Source organism: Dasypus novemcinctus, chromosome 11 (assembly GCF_030445035.2).
Source record: "Dasypus novemcinctus isolate mDasNov1 chromosome 11, mDasNov1.1.hap2, whole genome shotgun sequence".
NCBI lineage: Eukaryota > Metazoa > Chordata > Mammalia > Cingulata > Dasypodidae > Dasypus > Dasypus novemcinctus.
The window spans coordinates 125649014-125671860 of record NC_080683.1 but is presented as its reverse complement, the minus strand read 5'-3'; the positions used below and the strand labels follow the sequence as shown (position 1 = coordinate 125671860).

At 40.7% G+C, this 22847-nt stretch overlaps 1 protein-coding gene across 11 annotated transcripts in view; it reads right to left on the bottom strand.

Moving 5' to 3' along the window:
- Positions 1 to 22847, bottom strand: part of ADGB (androglobin) — a 193047-nt gene that overhangs the window by 140429 nt on the left and 29771 nt on the right. For 9 of the 11 annotated variants that reach the window (XR_011650164.1, XM_058307617.1, XM_058307606.1 and 6 more), the window contains exons 2-5: positions 14213 to 14360; positions 8501 to 8593; positions 3997 to 4068; positions 2392 to 2601 (exon numbers count right to left, since the gene is read on the bottom strand). Coding sequence is in view for 10 of the 11 variants with exons in the window: in XM_058307617.1 (XP_058163600.1) it covers positions 2392 to 2601; positions 3997 to 4068; positions 8501 to 8593; positions 14213 to 14360 (523 nt within the window). In the remaining variant the exon portion in view is untranslated. The remainder of the gene's footprint in view (positions 1 to 2391; positions 2602 to 3996; positions 4069 to 8500; positions 8594 to 14212; positions 14361 to 22847) is intronic. The other 2 variants (XM_058307607.1, XM_058307609.1) reach the window with 1 other exon arrangement.

Genomic DNA, 22847 nt, shown 5'->3' with positions numbered 1-22847 from the left:
GAGTACTTTAAGCCCACCACTGAGGCCCACTGCTTAGGAAAAAAAGATTCCTTTCAAAATATTTCTACTCATTGACAATGCACCTGGTCACCCAAGAGCTCTGATGGAGATGAACAACAAGATTAATGTTGTTTTCATGCCTGCTAACACAACCTCCATTCTGCAGCCCATGGACCAAGTTGCAAATTGAACTTTCAAATCTTAGTATTTAAGAAATACATTTTGTATGACCGTGGCTGCCATAGTGATTCTCCAGTGGAGCTGGGCAGAGTGAATTTAAAGCCCTCTATTCTATTAATAGACGCCATGAAGAACATTTGTGACTCAGGGGAGGAAGTCAAATGTCAACATGAACAGGATGACTTTGATTCAAAAGTTCAGTGGAGGAACTAACTGCAGATGTGAAAATAGCAAGAGAACTAGAATTAGAAGGGGAGCCTCAAGATGTGACTGATTTGTACAATCTCATGATAACAGCTGGGATTACATGTTGTGACTCATTGTTTCTTATGGATGGGCAAAGAAAGTTGTTTCTTAAGTGGAATCTACTCCTGGTAAAGATGCTATGAACGTTGTTGAAATGACAAAGATGGAGGAATAAAACATGGGTTAGAGTGGACTTACTGGTATTCTACTACAGAAATTATTGTGACTCTAGCAATGGAAGAAATTATATCATCGATGTGGAGACAGTGGCCACAGTAGTTGCTGAGGGCAGGGAGAGGGAAGAAGAGGTGTGATGTGGGGGCATTTTTGGGACTTGGAGTTGTCCTGAATGATATTGCAGAGACAGATACAGGACATTATATATCCTGCCATCACCCACTGAATGGACTGGGAGAAAATGTGAACTACAATGTAAACTATAATCGATGTAGTGCAGCAGTGCCCCAAAATGTATTCACCAAATGCAATGAATGTGCCACAATGATGAAAGAGGTTGTAACTGTGGGAGGAGTGTGGGGTGGGGTATGTGGGACCCTCTTATATTTTTTAATGTAACATTTTGTGTGATCTATGTATCTTTAAAAAAATGATAGTAAGATTAAATAAAGCTATTACAGGAGACAAGGAAGGACACTATATTAATAAAAGGGTCAATTTTTTAAAAAAAGGATTTCAAATATTACATAAATTTAAAGGGTAATGCAGTGGCAGGGATTGAGACAACTGATTCCAATTTGAAAGAAATTCTACTGTGTGTAAAATGTTATCAAACAACATCTTATGCTACAGTGTAATCTTTCATGAAATGAAGAGTCAATCAATGTAACAAACTTCATTGCGGCCTTATTTTGAGCAATTGCCACAGCCACCCCAACCTTAGAAACCAGCCCCTCATCAGTCAGCAGCGTCAGCATCGAGGCAAGACCTTCCACCGGCAAAGAGATGACAACTCGCTGAAAGCTCAGATGATGGTGTGCGATTTTTACCAATTAAGGTATGTATATTGCTTTTTAGACATATGCTTTGCACACTTAGACTACAGTATTGTGTAAATGTGACTTTTATATGCACCGGGAAACCAAAAATTCATGTGACTTACTTTACTATGACATTTGCTTTATTGCAATGGTCTGAAACTGAACTGCAATATTTACAAGATATGCCTGCATCAGGGAAATAAAAATACCTTCTCAGATATTCAAAGTGCTTAAAATATATCACATATTTACTCTAAGTGAATGTACCCTCTGTTCACTTGAAAGAAGAGTCAAAAGAAGGTGCTTAAAAAGGCAGTTTTCTAAAAAAATTAAGTACTTAAGAAATGGGAAGCCTTGGTTGGAACAGAATCAGGATGAGGGCTGAAGCCCTGTGTGTATACAGTAAAGAATAAATAATTATAAATATGTGTTAAGGATAAATTCCAATAAAATGTGTACTCAAAAAGTACATAAGCCAAGAAAACATTGAAACCAGTATATTTAGAGCTCTTGCTCTAAAAACACACATAATAATTGAAACAACATGGTATTGAATAAGACAAGAGAACTAATGGAAGAAAATAGAGTTTAGAGGCAAACACAAGACTATATTAGACTTAGGGGATGAGAAAACTATTGTTAAATCAGTGGGAAAAAGTTGGAACATTCATAAATAATACTGGAGCAATTGCCTAAATTACTGAAATAAAATGTTAGGTCTTTGTCTTTATCTCTCACAGTAGATAAAACAAATTAAAGGTCTAAGCATAAAAAGTAAGTGTATGAAATAGAGACTAAATTATAGGGAAATATTTGTAATATAATCCGGATCCCGAGCGGCATTCCCAGGGCACTTCCCACCCGCTCCCCACTTGACACTCGTACGTGTCGCGTCAGCCCTGGCGGCCCCGTGGCGACCTGTGACCCGGCATGGGGGCTCGCCCTCCCGGGAACGGGGCCCACTCACCATCCAGTAGAGCTTCACCACGTACTTCCCGTAGCTGTTGAAGAGAGGCACGTGGCCCTTCACGGCCTTGCACAGCGAGTATATGTGCTCCCACGGCTTCCAGGCCAGCGGCGGGGGCTCCCCGGGGTGCCCCTTGCAGCAACTGCCCAGGGCAGCGCCGTTGAGCATCCTCCAGGCTGCGTAGATTTCGCTGATGATCCATCTCATCAGCTGTGAACAAGGCCCGTGCGAGTTAGCGGCTCATCGCTCCGTTACCTGCAGGTTATCCCCACCAGCTCTCCTTCGGTCATCTACAGTTTACCCATCGACCAGGCCCCCTTTCTTAGCCACAGGTTACCCATCTACCAGGGTCTCTTTCAGGTGGAGACATGCAATTTAGGGGGGGAAATAAAGTGAACACTCTACTTCCAGTAGTGAGATTGAATTCTGTACGTCATGTATCCCACCTTTGATCTCTGACCCACAGAATGAACTCACAGGTCTTGCTTTTGTTTTCAGAAAATATAACTTTCTGGAAAGACAAGTGTCGTGAAGAGCAGGCCTGCAGCACGGGTGCCCTAGCAGGGGGCCCCAGTGGCCGGCAGCCATCCCTGCCCAGGGCAGGTGCGCCCGCGCGCCAGCTGTGTGTCCCTGGGCGCTTCTGAGGGCGCCGGCGTTTGATTCTGGAATTATCCTTTTACAAAGGATAAAGGAATTATCCTTTTAGAAGCGAGCGACCCTTCTGCAAACGCTGAGAAGTTTGAGAAGGGAACCATCTCCTTTATGTTGACTGGGCTAATTAGACTAGGAATGGGGCCTGTCAGAGAGAGAAAGAGCAGGCAAGACTCTGACAACACTTTGGTGAAGAACAGAAATGAACAAGAAATCCCTGGGTCGCGGTGGGTGCTGGAGAAAGCTTTACTGCCTCAGTAGTATCGGGTTTTTCTGAAATATCCATCTCATGTCGGATGCCTGTTTTAAGCCGCCTGGCTTGTAAGAGATTAAAGGCTTGAAACTGCCCTGATTAGACTTATGTTTTGTTTGATTAGAGTTATATAAGAAACTTCTTAAACTTTGGTTGATTTGGCAAAAGTAAAGCAGTTATCCTCCTGTGTATCTGGAAATCTTAACATTGACTGTTTTGTAATTTTTTTAAATTTTCTCTTGAGAAACGAAAAGCTAAGGTCTATGTATTTTTAGGCTTCATGAAACAAGCATAATTTAGACTACACTATAAATTTTAAAACAATTTAGAGATAATCTTATGCTAATCAGTATGACCTGATTAAAGAAATCCGTGTTTCGATTTTAATATTGGTAAAAAGATGAAAGAGAAGAAAGAATGTAGTCTAACATATAATGTCCAGCTCCCACTCCTCAGGCTCCTCTGAGGTCACCCCCGTAGGGGCGCAGAAGGGACCAAGCGTGGGGGTAAACCAGGGTGCGGGAGCAGGCGCGCGCCCGGGCACCCAACGCCTCCCCGTGCCAGCCGCCCCCACCGCGCCGCCCCGTCCTGACACGCGTGGGCTCCGAGGGGAAGTGTGGCCGCCTCGGGCTCCCGGGGCAGGGCTGGTGGCCGCACCGAGCCCCCTGTGCTCTGCCAGGGCTCGCCACCTGCCCACCTACCTCACTGCACAGCAAATGCTCATTTGCTGAAAACAAGTCAAACAGGAATTCATTCTTCACAACCACGGGAACCTGAAATTTCAAAAAAGGATAATTATAGAGCTCACACTGCATGAGAACAATGACGGGAATGCGCCTTAATGAAACAAAGTTGCTTGTGCCATAAACAGGCCAAACCTGCCTCATTTCGCACAACCAGAGGAATTAGAAGAAATAAAAAGTAAGCATGTTATTCCATAAGACAGTCACTAGTTAGAGCTATAGTTGAAGATAATTTAATAACAGAATGCTTGGAAAATACAGAATTTAATATACAAGTATTATATTATTGGATACAATATACGCAAATAAGCAGTATGGGTATATACATACAAACTGAGTTTAAAGGGGATTTAAATTAGCCACTCAAGTTAAACCCATCACTTAATTAACATCTGAGAGCTGGAAAGATATCTTTCTTTATCTTGGATGAAAAATATTAGCTGTAACAGCTTTATAAAATCTTGTCCAACTTTAAATCCTTTTATATTTTAAAATTAATTTGACAATCGTAATTGGTAGACATCTAAAATTGCTTTTATATATTTAGTCAAATAGAAAATAAAGTAATACAAAAAACATGACTTAACAGTAAAAGAAATGAGCTACAATTTGTATCAAGCTTATATATTCAACGTGCCAGTTTTCCATGAAAATGGTTTGGGTTAGTGAATTAGATTTTTCAAGACACTAATACCATCAATTGCTCTCAATCATGTGTACATATTAGTATTTTGAAAACTCAATAAAATAATTGTTTAAATTAAGAAAAAAGGTACCTAAACTACCTTGAAGACCTGAATTGATTCTTCTGATCATAATTTATAAATGTATTAATTTACATCAGTTTGTATGTCTATACTGGACCCACACACGTTTCAACAAGTACCCATGTGCAATAACATTGGTTAACTACAGATTAAGTACTGGATTCCTAAAGACTGAAGATTGGACAGGGTGGTCGCCCGCCGGCAGATTAGAGTTTGTCAACGACAGCAAGTATCAGCGCCAGGGGTCCACGGTGGCGTTTCGGCACCCCACCCCTGCCCCTCTGTTTGGGGCAGGTCCAGCTCCACACGGCTTAATTCTGCTCCTTATCAGCAGTGCTCGGGGGCCACCAGGAGTGCGCAGATTCCATCCTCCCTCTGGGGTCAGAGACGGCGAGGCCCTGGGCTGGACCAGCCCACACTGACCGAGAGCTCGGCCCAGGGTCACGAGCATCCGCCTCTCTCTGACCCACGTCGTCCCCACTGCGCTCCAGGCTGGCCAACGTGCTTTCCGGTGAGCGTAACAGTTACCCAGAGGCTCAAAGAACCTTCGTGGCCAGGACCCGCACTTTTTTTTTAACAATATAAAATTTATTTGTTAAAATCATTGGAATTCCATTTCCCAATTACTAATAGTTTGGTTTGTAGTCTTGAAAAATTTTTTCTACACAAACATCAATACACAAATACATACACATTGCTATTTAGATGTTGTTAAATTGTCTAAAAGTTTGTACCAATTTGCACTAGCAACAAAATTTTATTATACCCCTTGCCATCCTGTTATAACACTGCCTAAAATTATTTAGTTTTAATCTTTGACAATATTACTGATAAAAATGTTAGTTCATTTTTAAAAGTTTCATTTATTTTAATGATTTTCTCACATGTGTAATGTGGTTTTGTCTAGTAAGGTTGATCAGTATTAATCATAGGAACTCTCTATATAAAGAAAAGTATATATCAAAAGTAATCCTTTGTCTCTCACACATGTTGTTAGCTAATTATTTTTCCAAGTTTATCCTTTATTAATATTGTTTACATTGTATTTTGTTATCCCAACTTTTTCTGGACTAAATTTTTTATGATCCCTCCCTGCCTGCTCAAGATGGCTCCCTTGTCTGCTTGCTCACTGTTTTTGCTTGTTGTTGGTGCTCATTGTCTGCTCATTGTCTGCTTGTTGCCTGTTTTTTCTTTGGGAGGCACCGGAACTGAACCCAGGACCTCCCATGTGGGAAGTGGGCCCTCAACTGCTTGAGCCACATATGCTCCCTGATTATTTGCTTTTGCTCATTGTCTGTCTGTTTTTTTGCTCATTGTCTGCTCATTATATATTTTTTTCATTGTCTGTTCATTGTTTTTGCTCATTATCTTCTTCTTGTTTTTCCTTGATATCTCCTCATTGTCTGCTCATTGTTTGTTTTCTTTAGAAGGTACCAGGAACCAAACTTGGGGCTTCCCATGAGGGAGGCAGGTGCCCAACTGCTTGAGCCATGTCAGCTCCTTCAAATTTTCTGTTATTTTTTATGGCTCCTTGCCTTGGTGTTTTGTTGTTTTTTTTTAATTGATTTTGTAAAAATATTACATTAAAAAAATATGAGGTCCCATTCAACCCTACCACCCCCACCCCACCACTCCCCCGCAGCAACCCTCACTCCCATCATCATGACACATCCATTGCACCTGGTAAGTACATCTCTGGGCATCTCTGCACCCCATGGTCAATGGTCCACATCATGGCCCACACCCTCCCCCATTCCATCCAGTGGGCCCTGGGAGGATTACCCGCACTTCAAAATACATACTCAAAATGGAATGGGAGAGAATGGGAGAGAATGACTCTCACATTCGCTTTTTCATGAAAGGTTGTTTCCACTGCATGTGTGGGATGACTCTAACTGATGTGGAGACAGTGACCACAGGCGTTGCTGAGGGCAGGGAGAGGGAAGAAGAGAGGTGATGAGGGGGCGTTTTCAGGACTTGGAGTTGTCCTCAATGATATTGCAGCGACAGATGCTGGACGTTTTATATCCTGCCATAACCCACTGAATGGAGTGGGGGAGAGTGTGAACTACAAGTAAACTATAATCCATGTGGTGCAGCAGTGCTCCAAAATGTATTCACCAAAGACAAAGGATGTGCCACAGTGATGAAGGAGGTTGTTGATGTGGGAGGAGTGGGGGGGTATGGGGTGTGGGGTATATGGGAACCTCTTACATTTTTTAATGTAGCATTATTTGTGATCTATGTATCTTCAAAAAAAAAACAATTAAAAAATGTAAAAATAAATAAATAAAACGTAAATTCAGTGCTTCTCAGTGTAAAACATTGACTACTGTGGACCTGCTCATTAAAGCCTGACCGTACTATTTTGGGACTTTCCTACTTATCTAGCCTTTCAGTTCCAGCTGTTTCAGCCAGCTCTGTCTGACCCTTCCTCCAGCAGGTGCACTGAGAGACGGAACCAGGGCAGAGAGCCTGGCGGTATGGAGGATGGCATTTCCTGAAGGCAGGAGGGAATCAGCAGCAGTGGGTGAACTCATTTTATGTGTATGTGCATCTCAGAAGTAAGGTATGCTGAAAAGAAAAAGGGGCAGTTCATAAGAGGTTTCTGCTTAAATTTCTTCCCACCTCCCGGAATTCATATCCTATCCTTGCATCAAGTGTAAATCTTGTGCTTAGATCAAGCAGAACTTGAGTGGCATTAATAGCAAGTGCCTTAGAGAAATATCAGCAAATTTACATTCTTCTTGTCAATGTTACCAAAAGTTATAAATAGTTTAAAGGTATGTTTCGTGTGGATTTAATTTCTTTTATTAAAAGCATCTTAAAAGTACACATTCAATAAATGCTTGGTGGACAGCTATGTACCTGCTCATTTTTCTCCACTAAGTCAATTCTTTTGAATTTAAATTTATACAACTTTCTCAACTAGTAACAGTGATCAGAAAATGTGGCTTATAATGGTACTCGCGTGCATTAGTAGCAGTACTTGGAGGGACTAAAACTTTTCAGAAAAGAAACACTTTGCACAGAAGAATCAGCCCTGTGACACCCATTTGACCAGCACTAGATGAAAATAAAAAGTTAATAAGGAAGAGAGTCTTTGGTGATATTTAAACCCTTCAAAACACCAAATATATTCAAACTAACAAAGCGACTAAGTGGTAAGCCAGTGGGTCTGTTCCAAGTGATGCTTTCTCACTACCTCACCAGGCATTTGGCTCAGTGGGTCCCAAGGTGCTCCTTGGAATCTGCCTCAGGCATCCCTGGAGCAGAGAAATACAGATGGAAATCTCACTGGCTAGAAAACTAAAGCTGGCAGGTCCTAGAGCAAACCCACCTTCCCACCACCTAAGATTCCCACCACCCAAGATTCCGGCTCAGAAGCAGGACGGAGGAGCTCTGGCTGCCAGTTGAGGGAGTAACTCCTTGCAATGTTCTAGCCTTTCAGTTGACACTGGGGAGAGAGGGTGAGGAAAGCCAGATGCTCTAAACAACACTGCGATATCTCTTACTAACTACTTAAACAGATAAACATCTCTTTCCAATTTAAATGTGAAAACACCATCACATATTTTGACTGGTTACCGACATAAAAAATCGTCCTAAGTTTTTAAACAAATTTTTATAACTAGGATATACTACCCTTGTAATTAATAAGTATTTTTGCTTAACATTCAAAAATAATCTCTTACCCGACTAGTTATAACATCCTGTGGACGTTTCCAGGAATATATTTTCAATGATGATGGTAATTCAATCTTTCCTTCAGGGTCTTCAAAAAAATGCTATACAAAAAAAGAAGGAAACTGAGCTTTTTTCCTCCATATGGTTTTATTAAAATAAAAACAACTCAATCCAAGTAAAAATCAAGTGAATAGATGTAATCACGAGAAAAGCATTTATACAGCAGCCTGTGTGTTCTCAAAGCTCCTCTGTAGCATATAGCGTACTGGAGGAAACGGCACGTGACCATATTGCATTTAATCAGTGAAGCCTTGACTGCTGAGTAGCATTTGGGTTGTTGAGGGAGCAGTTCAGACAAGTGTGGGCTTCCCTGGAATGTGAATTAGGCATTGTGGGAAAATAATTTTGGATGGACCAGATATGGCCATTTTTTTCAACTGAAAATATTTTTTACTTTTTTCATTAGTTGTAGGTGTACAGAAAAATCAAGCAGAAAGTACAGAGTTCCCACATACACCCCCCCCCCCACAGTTTTCCTATTAACATTTTGCATTAGTATGGTGCGTTTGTTACAGTTGATGAAACAATGCAATTATAACTATACTATTAATGATAGCCTATAGTTTACATTAGGGTTCACTCCTTATGCTGTGCATTTCTCTGGGCTTATAAAATATTTATAACCTAACATTTCATTTACAACCTAACATTTCCCCCTCTCAAGTATACAATCCACTGCTGTTAATTATATTCACTCTGTTGTGCTGCCATCACCACCACTTGTTTCCCTCACCCCAACAGAAACTCTGTATCAAGTCAGCACTAATTCTCCACTCCGAACCCCCATGCCTGCCCACCCCCCTTACCTACATTCTAGTTTCTGACTCTGAATGTGTGCACTCTAATTATTTCACATACGTGAGGACATACAATAACTGTCCTCTTATGTTTCAAGTATGCCAGGCAACATGATGCTGTCAAAGGTCATTCATGTTGTAGCATGCATCAGAGCTTCCCTTCTATGGCTGAATAATATTCCATTGCCTGTGTGTACCATATTTTATCCATTTATCAGTTGATGGACACTTGGGTTGTTTCCATCTTCTGATGATTGTGAATAATGCCACTATGACCACTGGTGTGCAAATACCTGAAATAGCTCTTTGAGTTTCTGCTCTCAATTATTTTGAGTATACACCTAGTAGTAGGATTGCCAGGTCATGGTAATTCTATACTCAACTTTCTGAGGAACTGCCACACTGTTTCCTGCAGCTACCTATGAATGGCTGCACCACTTCACGATCCCACCAACAATAAATGAGTGTTTCTATTTCTCCTTATCCTTGCCAATACTTTTTATAATCTTTAAGAAAAAATAGTAGCTATTTTAGTGGGTGTGAAATGCTATCTCCTTGTGAGTTCAAGTTGCATTTCCCTAATGGATGATGATGTGCAACTTGTGTGCTTGTTAGCCATTTGTGTATCTTCTTTGGAGACAGGCCTATTCAAAGATTTTTGCCCATTTTTAAAATTGGGCTGACTTTTTGTTGTTGTGTTGTAGGATTTCTTTATATGTTCTGGATATTAAACCCTTAACAGATATGTGGTTTACAAATATTTTTCACTTTCATGATAAAGTCCTTTAATGTACAAAAGTTTATAATTTTAATGAAGTAACATTTGTTTATTATTTCTCTTCTTGTTTATGCTTTGGGTATAAAGTCTAAGAAACCATTATTTAATATGAGGTCCTGAAGATGTTTCCGTATATTTTCTTCTAGGAGCTTTAGTGTTTTGAGTCTTATATTTAGGTCTTTGATCCATTTTGAGCTACTTTTTCTACATAATTTTTCTTCATTCTTTGTAATATGGACATGTAGTTTTCCCAGCACTATTTGTTGAAGAGATCTACTCCTTCCACAGTGAGTAGACTTGACACCCTTATCAAAAACAGATGTGGTCATAGATGTGTCTATTTCCTATCTCTCAGTTTGATTCCATTGCTCTATATGTCTATTCTCGTGCCAGTACCACACGGTTTTGATGATATGGAATGGCCAGAGGTCCCAAAGAGTCAAAACCATCTTGAAAAAGAAGAGCAAATTAGAGGACTCACACTTCGCAATTTTAACATGAGTAGACAAAATTGAAAAAATAGTTACTTATTTTTTAAGTATTAGAATCATAAACAGGACTACATATAAATGTAACTTGTAGCTTCAACCTGACTTTTGTTCTTCATTTTTAAATTAAAGCTTTGAGATATCTATGGAGTCATTGCTGTTGTAAGAAATAATACAGAGAGTCCCTGCATACGCTTCACCCAGTTCCCTTCAGTGGAAACATCTGATACAACTGTAGTGCAGGGTGCGGGTGCAGCTCAGTGGCGGAGCACCTGCTTCACGTGAGTGAGGTTCTGGGTTCAATCCCCGGGACCTCCAAAAAAACAACCGCCAATACTATGGCATATTAATTAACTACAATCCTGAAATTGATGCCGTTAAGACACAGATCATCTCCTTAACTGCAGGGGCCCCTCATGTGGCCCTTTTATAGCCACCCCACCCCCACTCCCACTTCCCATGCCCTGCTCCACCTCTGACCCCTGGCAGCCCACTAATCTGTTCTCTTTCTATAATTTGGTTATTTAACTAATGATACGTTATATAATTATATATTATTTGAGTCTCTGTGCTTGCTTTTTTTCCACTCAGGATAACTCCCTGAAGATCTCTCCAAGTCGTTCTTATCAATAGTTCTTTCTGGTTTGTTGTCGAGTAACTTTCCCGGTAGGGATACATGTCAGCTGGGCATTCAGTCACTGGAGGGCATCTTGGCTGTTTCCAGTCTAGGCCTAGTACAAATAAAGCTGCTTGGGCACTTGTGTGCATGTTACAGATGCTTGTGTGAATATAAGTTTCTATTTCTCTGGGATAAGTGGCCATAAGTATAACTCATTTTTAAACTTTTGAGCCTCTATTATGTATCAAAAACTGAGTACTGGAGGGCGGCGGACTTGGCCCAGTGGTTAGGGCTTCCGTCTACCACATGGGAGGTCTGCGGTTCAAACCCCGGGCCTCCTTGACCCGTGTGGAGCTGGCCCATGAGCAGCGCTGATGCGCGCAAGGGGTGCCCTGCCACGCAGGGGTGTCCCCACGTAGGGGAGTCCCACATGCAAAGAGTGCACCCCATAAGGAGAGCCACCCAGCACGAAAGAAAATGCAGCCTGCCCAGGAATGGTGCCGCACACACGGAGAGCTGACACAACAAGATGATGCAACCAGAAGAAACACAGATTCCCATGCTGCTGACAACAACAGAAGCAGACAAAGAAGATGCAGCAAATAGACACAGAGAACAGACAACCAGGGTGGGGGGGGAAGGGGAGAGAAATAAGTAAATCTTTTAAAAAAACCAAACAACTGAGTACTGGAAAATGATGGCACGCAAATGTCTGCTCTCAGTGGCATCAGTTAGAGCAACTCCAGGTAGCTCCCATGCCAAAGGGCTCAGAGCTCCTAAGGTGGTAGGAAAGGAATGTCTCTACAAGGGAGAACATGAAAAGTGCTGCAACAGGAGCACAAAGGCAATGCTGGGAAACTTGAACTGTCCACAGGGAATGCAAGGCAGCTAAAACCTGAGTTAAGGGAGACTGTGATTTTTACAGAATCTTACCTTTACCCCAAGGCTGGTGTGACCTGAGAAATGGGTGATATTTCAGGACCTTGTCTGAGCTTAAAGCTTTACGAATGTCTATATTTATCTGGAACAAGTGGATTACTACCACCTGTAAGATACTGGGATTATTGGAATGAAGAGCAGGGCAAACTCAACATCTGTTAATAGCCAAAGTGCTCAAAGAAGGAGTCCTTTAAAATAGACTGAGGTGTCCAAGGGCTGGTAAACTTCCCTCACCTTGTTTTACTTCTTCTCTTGCAAATATTAATTGCAGTTATTTTAAAGTCACTGTCCAGCAATTCCAAAATCTGAATCACCTGTGACTCTCTTTCTATTATCTGACTTTTCCTCTTGGTAATTTTTTATTGTATGATGCACATAATAATTTCTACAGGTTCTAGATTATAAGGCTTCTTCCAGAGAGTAGGATTTCATTTCCACTAGAAGGCTGCTAGAGTATAAGCAGACCATCTTGAGCAGCGGAGGCTGGTCTCAGGGTGTGGTGCCCGGGCTTAGTTTTGGTTTATGCTCACTCTATACAGGATGGTGCAGTAGGATTCTCAGGGGCTAACGAAGGGCTGGGTGTTTACCAGGTCCCATTCCCTTGGTGTTCCATGAACTCCAATCTTCCTGTGTGGCCCCAGACGAAAAGGGTTGCAGTAATCCAGCTCATTTGCTTCTGCCCCTGCTCGTAACTTTCTTCCAATAACTGCTGATCCCACGGGCTCTCCCTTGCTTTTGCAGTCCTGATAAAGCCCAGAATTTGAGGCCCAGCCTTCCAGAGATCTGCCAGACATTTTTCAGTTATCTGATAAAGGCAAGCTTGCACTCCACAGTCCCAGAAACGTTGTCTTTTTATGCCCTATTTCAAAATCTTCAGGCTTTTCTGCTCTGCCCCTGCACATTATTTCACCACATTTTGGGAAAATCTCTAGGTTTTCCAGAGCTCTATGGAAGTTTACCTTCCTGATATAAGTTCTGAAAGCTACACACACACACACTCACTTACAGTCTCCCCAGAGTTTGGACTGTTGTTGAAATTCTGAGGGCATAACCAATTTCACTGGAATCCACAGAGTTCAAAAGCTCTTTGCATCTAAAATTTCTGTAATCTCTCTGAGCTTAGCACAGAAAATGCTGTCCCTCACAGGGAGACAATTTGGTATTTGTTCAAGTGCTAACAGAACTGGCAATTAGTTACATTTACCGAATCTTTTGTGAACAAACCACTGATAGGAATCACGTACCTGGTACTTCTGAATTTGGGGAAAAGAATAAAAATGGGAATATGTCCCACTTCAGAGTGCACTATGCAAAGAAAGACAGCGCAGTTCAACCCAGGCATCCTACAATTGTGTTTGTGTTTGGAAAACATGTTAACTGTATTCTATAAATATTTATGTTGAATGAACTGGTACGGCAAATAAATAGGTCATATTTTAAATGTAACCCAGACTCTGACCTTCGATAAAGAAGTCTTTAAAAAGCAGTGTAAAAATTTTTAGATTGGCCAAAGACTAAAGTAACACAACCTGAAAATGCAGGGATCTCACCTATCCCAACTTCAAGGAGCATCATATTTACATGATCAAAGGTAAACAGAGAAAACGCAGATCTTGACCCAAATATCTGAGGAATATTAAGGATGGAGTCAATTCTTATCTCACAGTAACAGCTCTTTAAAAAACTGTTCAGTCATCTCCAGTTCAAAGCTCCAGGGGAGCCGGAGCCTCTTCTTAACCCCCCCCACCTGATCCCCAGCTCTGTCCACTGAGTTCTGCTCTGTCTTTGTTCCCCTTCATTTCTTTCTGCCTCTTTGGGTGGCTCTCTTTCCCCGTGTCTGCACAAATGTGATTCACAGATGCTTGGAAAGGTGAGGTGCACGGGGGCTGGAGCAAGGAGGGCCAAGGGCAGTGCCCACTTTGGAGTGGAGATTGCAGAGAAGAAAGAGAAAACTCACATGCTAAGAACTCTTGATCCTTTATACCATTCAAAGCCACAATGAAAATCTAGTCATGTTCACGGTATTACAGGCTACTTACAAATGTCGGGCTTTTTCCTGTTTTGTCCTTCTCTTTTCCACCTTTCCCTGCATCCCACTTCTCTGCGTTGATGTCCGTTTCACTCCACTCTGGCCAGATTGGAAACTTCCATTTCTTTTGTTCAGCCGATCCGGACTGCACGTTACTGCTGAAAGAGAAATACCTAGAGGGGGACACAGAGAGGGTGTGAATCGAAATCGCTCAGGAGATATCATTGGATGGACTGCAAGGCATAAATTTAATTATTTTATCAGCAGATCACGTTAGAGGCATTTTTAAAGCAGTTGTATCTACGGCCAGGCAGCTTCTACACATTGGGGCCCTGGAGATGGATATGACCCCAAGAGATGGTTGCCTGAGTGAAAAACTGTGAGCATCAGTCCCCTCTTCAAAAAGGGATATAAAAGGAGCATTACCATAAGCACATAAGATATTCTGAGGTGTTACCTTTATATCCACTTCATGCTTAAAGAAAGCCCTGCAAGCATATAATAGTACAACTTATTGAAGCTTAATACAAATGTAATTTTGATATTTCTAGCATAAAAGAACTATGAGATCATTATTTTAAAAGAAAACTATAATATATGAATAAGATAAATAAGAAAAACATAATCACCCCACCTAGAAACTGCATTACTAAAACCATCCAGGGAAGAAGGACTGGTTACTATGGGAGAACTAAAATAACATCCAGGGAAGAAGGACTGGTTACTTTTGAAAGTACTATATATATCATCCAGATATGAAGGACTGATTACTGCAAAAGAACTACAGTATCATCCAGGGAATAAGGACTGGTTACTATGAAAGAACTACAATAACATCCAGGGAACAACAACTGGTTACTAAAATAGATAAACACACATCATGTGGGGAAGAAGACTAGTTACTACAAAAGAACTACATTATCATCCAGGGAAGAAGAATTGGTTACTACAAAAAAGCTACAATAATTTCCATGGAAGAATGACTGGTTACTATGAAAAAACTACAGTAACAGCAGGAAAGAAAGACTGGTTACTAAGAAAGAACTACACATATCACCCAGGGAAGAAGGACTGGTTACTATGAAAGAACTACAATTACGTCCAGGGAAAAAGATGACTGGTTAACTATGAAAGAAGTTCAATAACATTTAGGGAAGAAGGACTGGTTACTAAGAAAGAACTACACAAATAACCCGAGGAAGGACTGGTTGCTACTAAATAAATATACACATCATCCAGGGAAAATGTACTGGTTACTACAAAAAAACTACAATATCATCCAGCAAAGGACTGGTGAATACGAAAGACCTACAATATCACCCAGGGAGGAAGCAATGGTTACTACAAAAGAACTACAGTAAAATCCAGGCTAGAATGACTGGTTACTATGAAAGGACTACAATAATATACAGGGAAAACATTTGGTTATTACAAAAGAAATACACACATCATCCAGGGAGAAGAACTGGTTACTATGAAAGAACTACAATAACATCCAGGGAAGAAGGCATGGTTACACTGAAGAAAAAAAAACAATAACAGCCAGTGAAAAAGGACTGCTTACTATGAGAAAACTACACATATCATTCAGGGAGGAAGGCTGACTGGTTAACTACAAAAATTCTACAATAACATTCAGGGAAGAAAGACTGGCTGCTACGAAAGAACTACACATATTGTCCAGGGCAAAAGGATTGGTTTCTGTGGAAGAATTACAATATCATCCAGGGAGAAGGACTGGTTACTATGAAAAAACTATAATATCATTCAGGGAAGAAGAATAGTGACTGTGAAAGAATTACAATAACATCCAGGGAAGAAGCAATGGTTACTATGAAGGAAGTACACACATCGTCCAGGGAAGGATAGTTACTATGACAGAAATACACAGATCATCCAGGGAAGAAGGACTGGGGGCTACCACAAAACTACAGTACCATCCAGGGAAGGAGGAACGGCTACTACGAAAGAGCTACACATATCGTCCATGGAAACAACGACTGGTTACTATGAAAAAAGCGCAATAACATCCAGGAAAGAAGGAATGGTTAACATGAAAGAACTATAATATCATCCCAGGAAGACTGACTGGTTACTATGAAAAACCTACAATAACATCCACGGAAGAAAGGACTGGTTACTACAAAAGAAATACAATATCAGCCAGGGAAGAAGAACCATTGGTTAGCTGCAAAAAAACTAAAATAGCATCCAGGGAAGAAGAACTGGTCACTACAGAAGAACTACACACAGACAACAGGAAGATTCAGAAGATGGTGAAAGAATATTGTCACGGTGCACAGAAAAAAATAACTGCCATCTGAGAACTTTGCGTCTTGAAAAACTATTTTTCTATAATGATAGGGAAATAAAAGGATTTTTTTTAATTTTTTTATTTTTTATTGACTTTGTAATAATATTACATTAAAAATATATATGTGAGGTCCCATTCAACCCCACCCCCCCACCCCCCCTTTCCCCCCCCCCAACAACACTCGTTCCCATCATCATGACACATCCATTGGATTTGGTAAGTACATCTTTGGGCACCTCTGCACCTCATATACATTGGTTCACATCATGGCCCATACTCTCCTCTATTCCATCATGTAGGCCCTGTGAGGATTTACAATGTCCGGTGATTACCTCTGAAGCACCATCCAGGGCAGCTCCATGTCCCGAAGACGCCTCCACCTCTCATCTCTTCCTGCCTTTCCCCATACCCTTTGTCCATTATGTCCACTTTTCCCAATCCAATGCCACCTCTTCTATGTGGACACTGGATTGGTTGTGTCCATTGCACCTTTATGTCAAGAGGAGGCTCAGATTCCACCTGGATGCTGGATGCAATCCTCCCATTTTCAGTTGTAATCACTCTAGGCTCCATGGTGTGGTGGTTGTCCTTCTACACCTCCATCTTAGCTGAGTGTGGTAAGTCCAATAAATCAGATTGTAGGTGCTGGAGTCTGTTGAGGCTCAGGATCTGGCTATCACATTGTCAGTCCAGAGATTCAAATCCCCTAAATATATCTTAAACCCCAACATTAACTGCACCTCCAGCACATTAGCATGAAAGTCTTATGAAGGGAGATCCCATCTGAGTCCAGATTCATCACACATAAACACCATTTCCAAAGAGGGGCCATCTGCCCTGGTAGTTAACCCCATCGGCCATGACCATAACTCCCATGGGTCTCTTTAGCCCTCAAAGGAACCAATATCTGGGGGTTGTATCTGCTTTATCTGTCTCTCTGACTCTGCTCAGTTGTGCATGAGGGCAAACCTTCTGCCAGCCTCCAGACTCTTTTTTAGAAACTCGTAGCCATATAAACTCATTTCTCCTTTCCATTTCCCCCTTACTTTAGGTCAAACAGCATTTTAAAGTCATGGTATTTTATGTAGACATGGATATTCTGCCGCTCCGCATTGAACCTTCCGTATAAGGTCATTTTCCAGTTGCATCATCAGTTGGTAGTTGATAGTGGTCCCTCGTTGCCAGGGAGGCTCATCCCCGGGTGTCATGTCCCACGCTGGGGGGAAGGCATTGCATTTACATGCTGAGTTTGGCTTCGAGACTGGCCACATTTGAGTAACATGAAGGCTGACAGAAGGAAATTCCCAGGCACAAAGTTGCTCTAGGCCTTGTTATTATTTTGGGTTTATCAGCTCACAAGCATAGTCATTAGTATCAGGGGCTCACTGTTGAACCCTCACTCCCTCCCGGTCCCCACCACTGTACCTGGGAGACTGTCGCTGCTCCCCTAGGGACCACGACAGAGCACCACTGGCCAGGAACCCAGTACCCCCCCTACTGTGGTTTTTAATTGTTGCCACTATGAGTATATCCAAACATTACCATGCACCCTGGACATATGTTCTGTACAGCTCCCTGTCAGTCATATATCATCTGTCATTGGTATCCCATACCAGTATCCCTCCATTGCCATTGTTGAAACACTCTGTGATCCAGAACTCCCCGAAATTTGAAGCCCAATATAATGTCATGGTCCCTTACTAGGGAATGGCATATAGCGATGAGTTTAAAGGATAGATAAAGAACTTGGATAAAGTTAGATAAAGAACTTAGATAAAGAATGTTGACTTGAAAAAATTCCACATCCTATTTTTTTTTTTTTTTTCCCCCCCCCCCTAATTATTCAGCTTTTCTTCACAGGAGTCCTAGACCACAGCAATGTATATATATAATATACAGCACTCCCACACATCCACCAGAAAACCTTTTCCCTTCCACAGTGATACTCTTACGCCCTATTCATATCATATTTACTTAAAGTGATGTACAGAGTCTGAGACATTAGCTTTCTAACAAGGTGACATCTGTGTTTACATTATGGTGCATACTTTAGGATACACAGTTCTTTACATTTTTAGTTATCCTATGTTTTACATTATGGTTTACATTATCAGTCTGTCATCTCCTATATGTTATGGTGTAATATTACATGTTTTATATCCATCCTTGTGTACTCTCAAGAAACTCCTCTCTTACCCCCCATTTACTTTGGTTCCACACATTTAACGTCCATTTTCCCTTCCACCTTGGTGCCCTCAGTGATAGCCAACCTCCGTTTCCTGAGGAGCCACTTCCAGAGATAGATGGAATAGTGTTCAGGGCCTAACTTGCTCAACTGCCCCAATGCCCTGGGAGCCACCCTTTCTCTCGAGGGATACAGTTCCCTCTATTGGATGGCATTAGTCCTCCCCAGGATGTGGGTCCACCCCCACTCTCACTACTTGGGTTTCTACCCCATGGTGTCACCCACTCTGGCAGAATGAGCATTTAGACATTCCCCAGGAGCCCGTCCTGCATCAGACCCTCCCCTCCGAGCATTCTAAACAGGTAACCCTCTTTATTATATTTTGATATGATTTTCTCGGCATTTTACTCTCCACCAACACCTGACCCTCTCCTGGTTCGTATGCTACCCCTCCCTCCCCCCACTTTTGGGCAACGTTACCCACCCGTCCCTCCCCAGCCACCCTCAAACCCGCAAAGCCCCAAGCAAAGGCAACCCCTTGCCCCCCTTTTATCTCTTCTTTGTGTTCATACTTACCACCATCTCGTCTTAAATTCCACCCCTGCAGACATCGGCTCATATCCTTCCTCCACCCTCCGATTTCCTGCAAGCCTATCGTTCAGTCTCTTGCTATCTAGGGCAGCTTGTTTATTTCATATCATTGAGGTCATGTAGTATTTGTCCTTCAATGTCTGGGTTGCTTCACTCAACATAAGGTTCTCAAGATTCATCCATGTTATCACATGTGTTTGTAGTGTGTTTGTTCTTACAGCCGAGTAGTATTCCATTGTGTGTATATACCACATTTTATTGATCCACTCGTCTGTTGATGGGCATTTGGGTTGATTCCAACTTTTGGCAATAGTGAACAATGCTGCTATGAATATTGGTGTACATATATTGGTTTGTGTTCTTGTTTTCAGTTCTGCTGGGTATATTCCCAGCAGTGGTATTGCTGGGTCATATGGCAAATCTATGGCTAGTTTTTTGAGAAACCGCCATACTGTTCTCCAGAATGGTTGGATCCTTCTGCATTCCCACCAGCAGTGTATGAGTGTTCCCCTTCCTTCACATCCTCTCCAGCACTTGTATTCTTCTGTTTTTTTCATAGCTGCCAATCTTATGGGTGTAAGATGGTATCTCATTGTGGTTTTGATTTGCATTTCCCTGATAGCTAGAGATTTGGAACATTTTTTCATGTGCTTTCTTGCCATTTGTATTTCTTCTTCGGAGAAGTGTCTGTTTAAGTCTTTTTCCCATTTTTTAAATGGATTGTTTATCTTTTTATTTTCAAGATGTAGGAGTTCTTTATATATGCAAGTTATAAGTTTCTTATCAGATATATGATTGCCAAATATTTTCTCCCACTGTGTGGGCTCCCTTTTTACTTTCTTGACAAACTCCTTTGAGGTGCAGAAGGCTTTAATTTTGAGGAAGTCCCATTTATCTATTAGTTCTTTTGCTGCTCGTGCTTTTGGTGAGATATTCATAAATCCATTACCTATTACAAGGTCCTGTAGATGTTTCCCTACACTGCTTTCTAAGGTTTTTATGGTCTTGGCTTTTATATTTAGGTCTTTGATCCATCTTGAGTTGATCTTTGTATAAGGTGTGAGATGGTAATCCTCTTTCATTCTTCTACATATGGCTATCCAGTTCTCCAGACACCATTTGTTGAATAGGCCACTCTCTCCCAGTTGAGAGGGTTTGGTGGCTTTATCGAATATTATGTGGTTGTATATGTGAGGTTCTATATCAGAGCTTTCAATTCGATTCCATTGGTCTATATGTCTCTCCTTATGCCAATACCATGCTGTTTTCACCACCGTAGCTTTATAGTATGTTTTGAAGTCAGGTAGTGTGATTCCTCCAATTTCGTTTTTCTTTTTCAGTATGTCTTTGGCTATTCGGGGTCTCTTTCCTTTCCAAATAAATTTCATAGTTAGTTTTTCTAGTTCCTTAAAGAAGGCTGCATTGATTTTTATTGGGATTGCATTGAATGTGTAGATCAATTTTGGTAGGATAGACATCTTAATAATGTTCAGTCTTCCTATCCATGAACAAGGAATAGTCTTCCATTTATTTAGGTCTTCTTTGATTTCCTTGAACAATCTTGTATAGTTCTCAGTGTATAAGTTCTTTACCTCTTTAGTTAAATTTATTCCTAAGTATTTGATTTTTTTATTTACTATTGTGAATGGTATTTGTTTCTTGATTTCCTCCTGATCTTGCTCATTATTGGTGTACAGAAATGCTACTGATTTTTGCGCATTGATCTTATAACGTGCGACTTTACTAAACTCATTTATGAGTTCTAGAATCTTCGTTGTAGATCTCTCAGGGTTTTCTATGTATAGGATCATGTCATCTGCAAATAATGAAATTTTGACTTCTTCCTTTCCAATTTGAATGCCTTTTATTTCTGGTTCTTGCCTCAGTGCTCGAGCAAGTACTTCTAAGACAATGTTAAATAGGAGCGGCGACAGTGGGCATCCTTGTCTTGTTCCTGAGTTTAGAGGGAAGGAGTCTAGGATTTCTCCATTGTAAACAATATTGGCTTTAGGTTTTTCATATATACTCTTTATCATGTTCAAAAAATTTCCTTGTATTCCAATCATTTGGAGTGTTTTTATCAAGAAAGGGTGCTGTATTTTGTCAAATGCTTTTTCTGCATCAATAGATATAATCATGTGATTTTTTTCCTTCAATCTGTTTATATGGTGTATTACGTTGATTGATTTTCTTATGTTGAACCATCCTTGCATACCTGGGATGAATCCCACTTGGTCGTGGTGTATAATTCGTTTAATGTGTTGTTGAATACGATTAGCAAGTATTTTGTTAAGTATTTTTGCGTCTAGGTTCATTAGAGAAATTGGTCTGTAATTTTCCTTTCTTGTGATGTCTTTGTTTGGCTTTGGTACTAGGGTAATGTTGGCATCATAGAAGGAGTTGGGTAATGTTCTTTCTGTTTCGATGGTTTGGAATAGTTTCAGCAGGATTGGTGTCAGTTATTTACGGAATGTTTTATAGAATTCACCTGTGAAGCCATCTGGCCCTGGGCTCTTCTTAGTTGGGAGATTTTTAATAACTGATTCTATCTCTCTGCTTGTGATTGGTTTGTTAAGATCATCAATTTCTTCTTTTGTCAATATGGGCTGTTTATGTGTTTCTAGGAATTTGTCCATTTCCTCTAGATTGTCATTTTTGTTGGAATATAGTTTTTCAAAATATCCTCTTATGATAGTCTTTATTTCTGTGGGGTCAGTGGTGATATCACCTTTCTCATTTCTTATTTTGTGTATTTGCATCTTCTCTCTTTTTTTCTTTGTTAGTGTTGCTAAAGGTTTGTCAATTTTGTTAATCTTCTCAAAAAACCAGCTCTTGGTCTTGTTTATCTGTTCAAGTGCTTTCTTATTTTCTATTTCATTTAGTTCTGCTCTTATCTTTGTTATTTCCTTCCTTCTTCTTCCTGTTGGGTTACTTTGTTGTTGTTTTTCTAATTCCTTCAAATGTGCAGTTAGTTCTTCAATTTTTGCTCTTTCTTCTTTTTTGATATATGAATTTATGGCTATAAACTTCCCTCTCAGTACTGCTTTTGCTGCATCCCATAAATTTTGGTATGTTGTGTTATCATTATCATTTGTTTCAAGGTAGTCATTGATTTCTTTTGAGATTTCCTCTTTGACCCACTGTTTTTCTAAGAGTGTGTTGTTTAATTTCCAAATCGTGGTGTGAAATCTGGGCTTCTTTCCCTTGCAAATCTCCAGCTTGACTCCACTGTGGTCAGAGATAATGTTTTGTATGATTTCAATCTTTCTGAATTCGTTCAGCCTTTCTTTGTGGCCTAGCATATGATCTATCTTGGAGAATGATCCATGTGCGCTTGAGAAAAATGTATATCCTGCTGTGTTTGGGTGTAGCGATCTATATATGTCTATTAGATCGAGCTCCTCTAATATACTATTCAGATGTTTTGTTTCTTTGGTGATTCTCTTTTGAGATGTTCTGTCCAGAATTGATAGTGGTGTATTAAAATCCCCCACTATAATTGTAGATGTATCTATTCTTTCACTTAGTTTTTCCAGCGTTTGCCTGACGTATTTA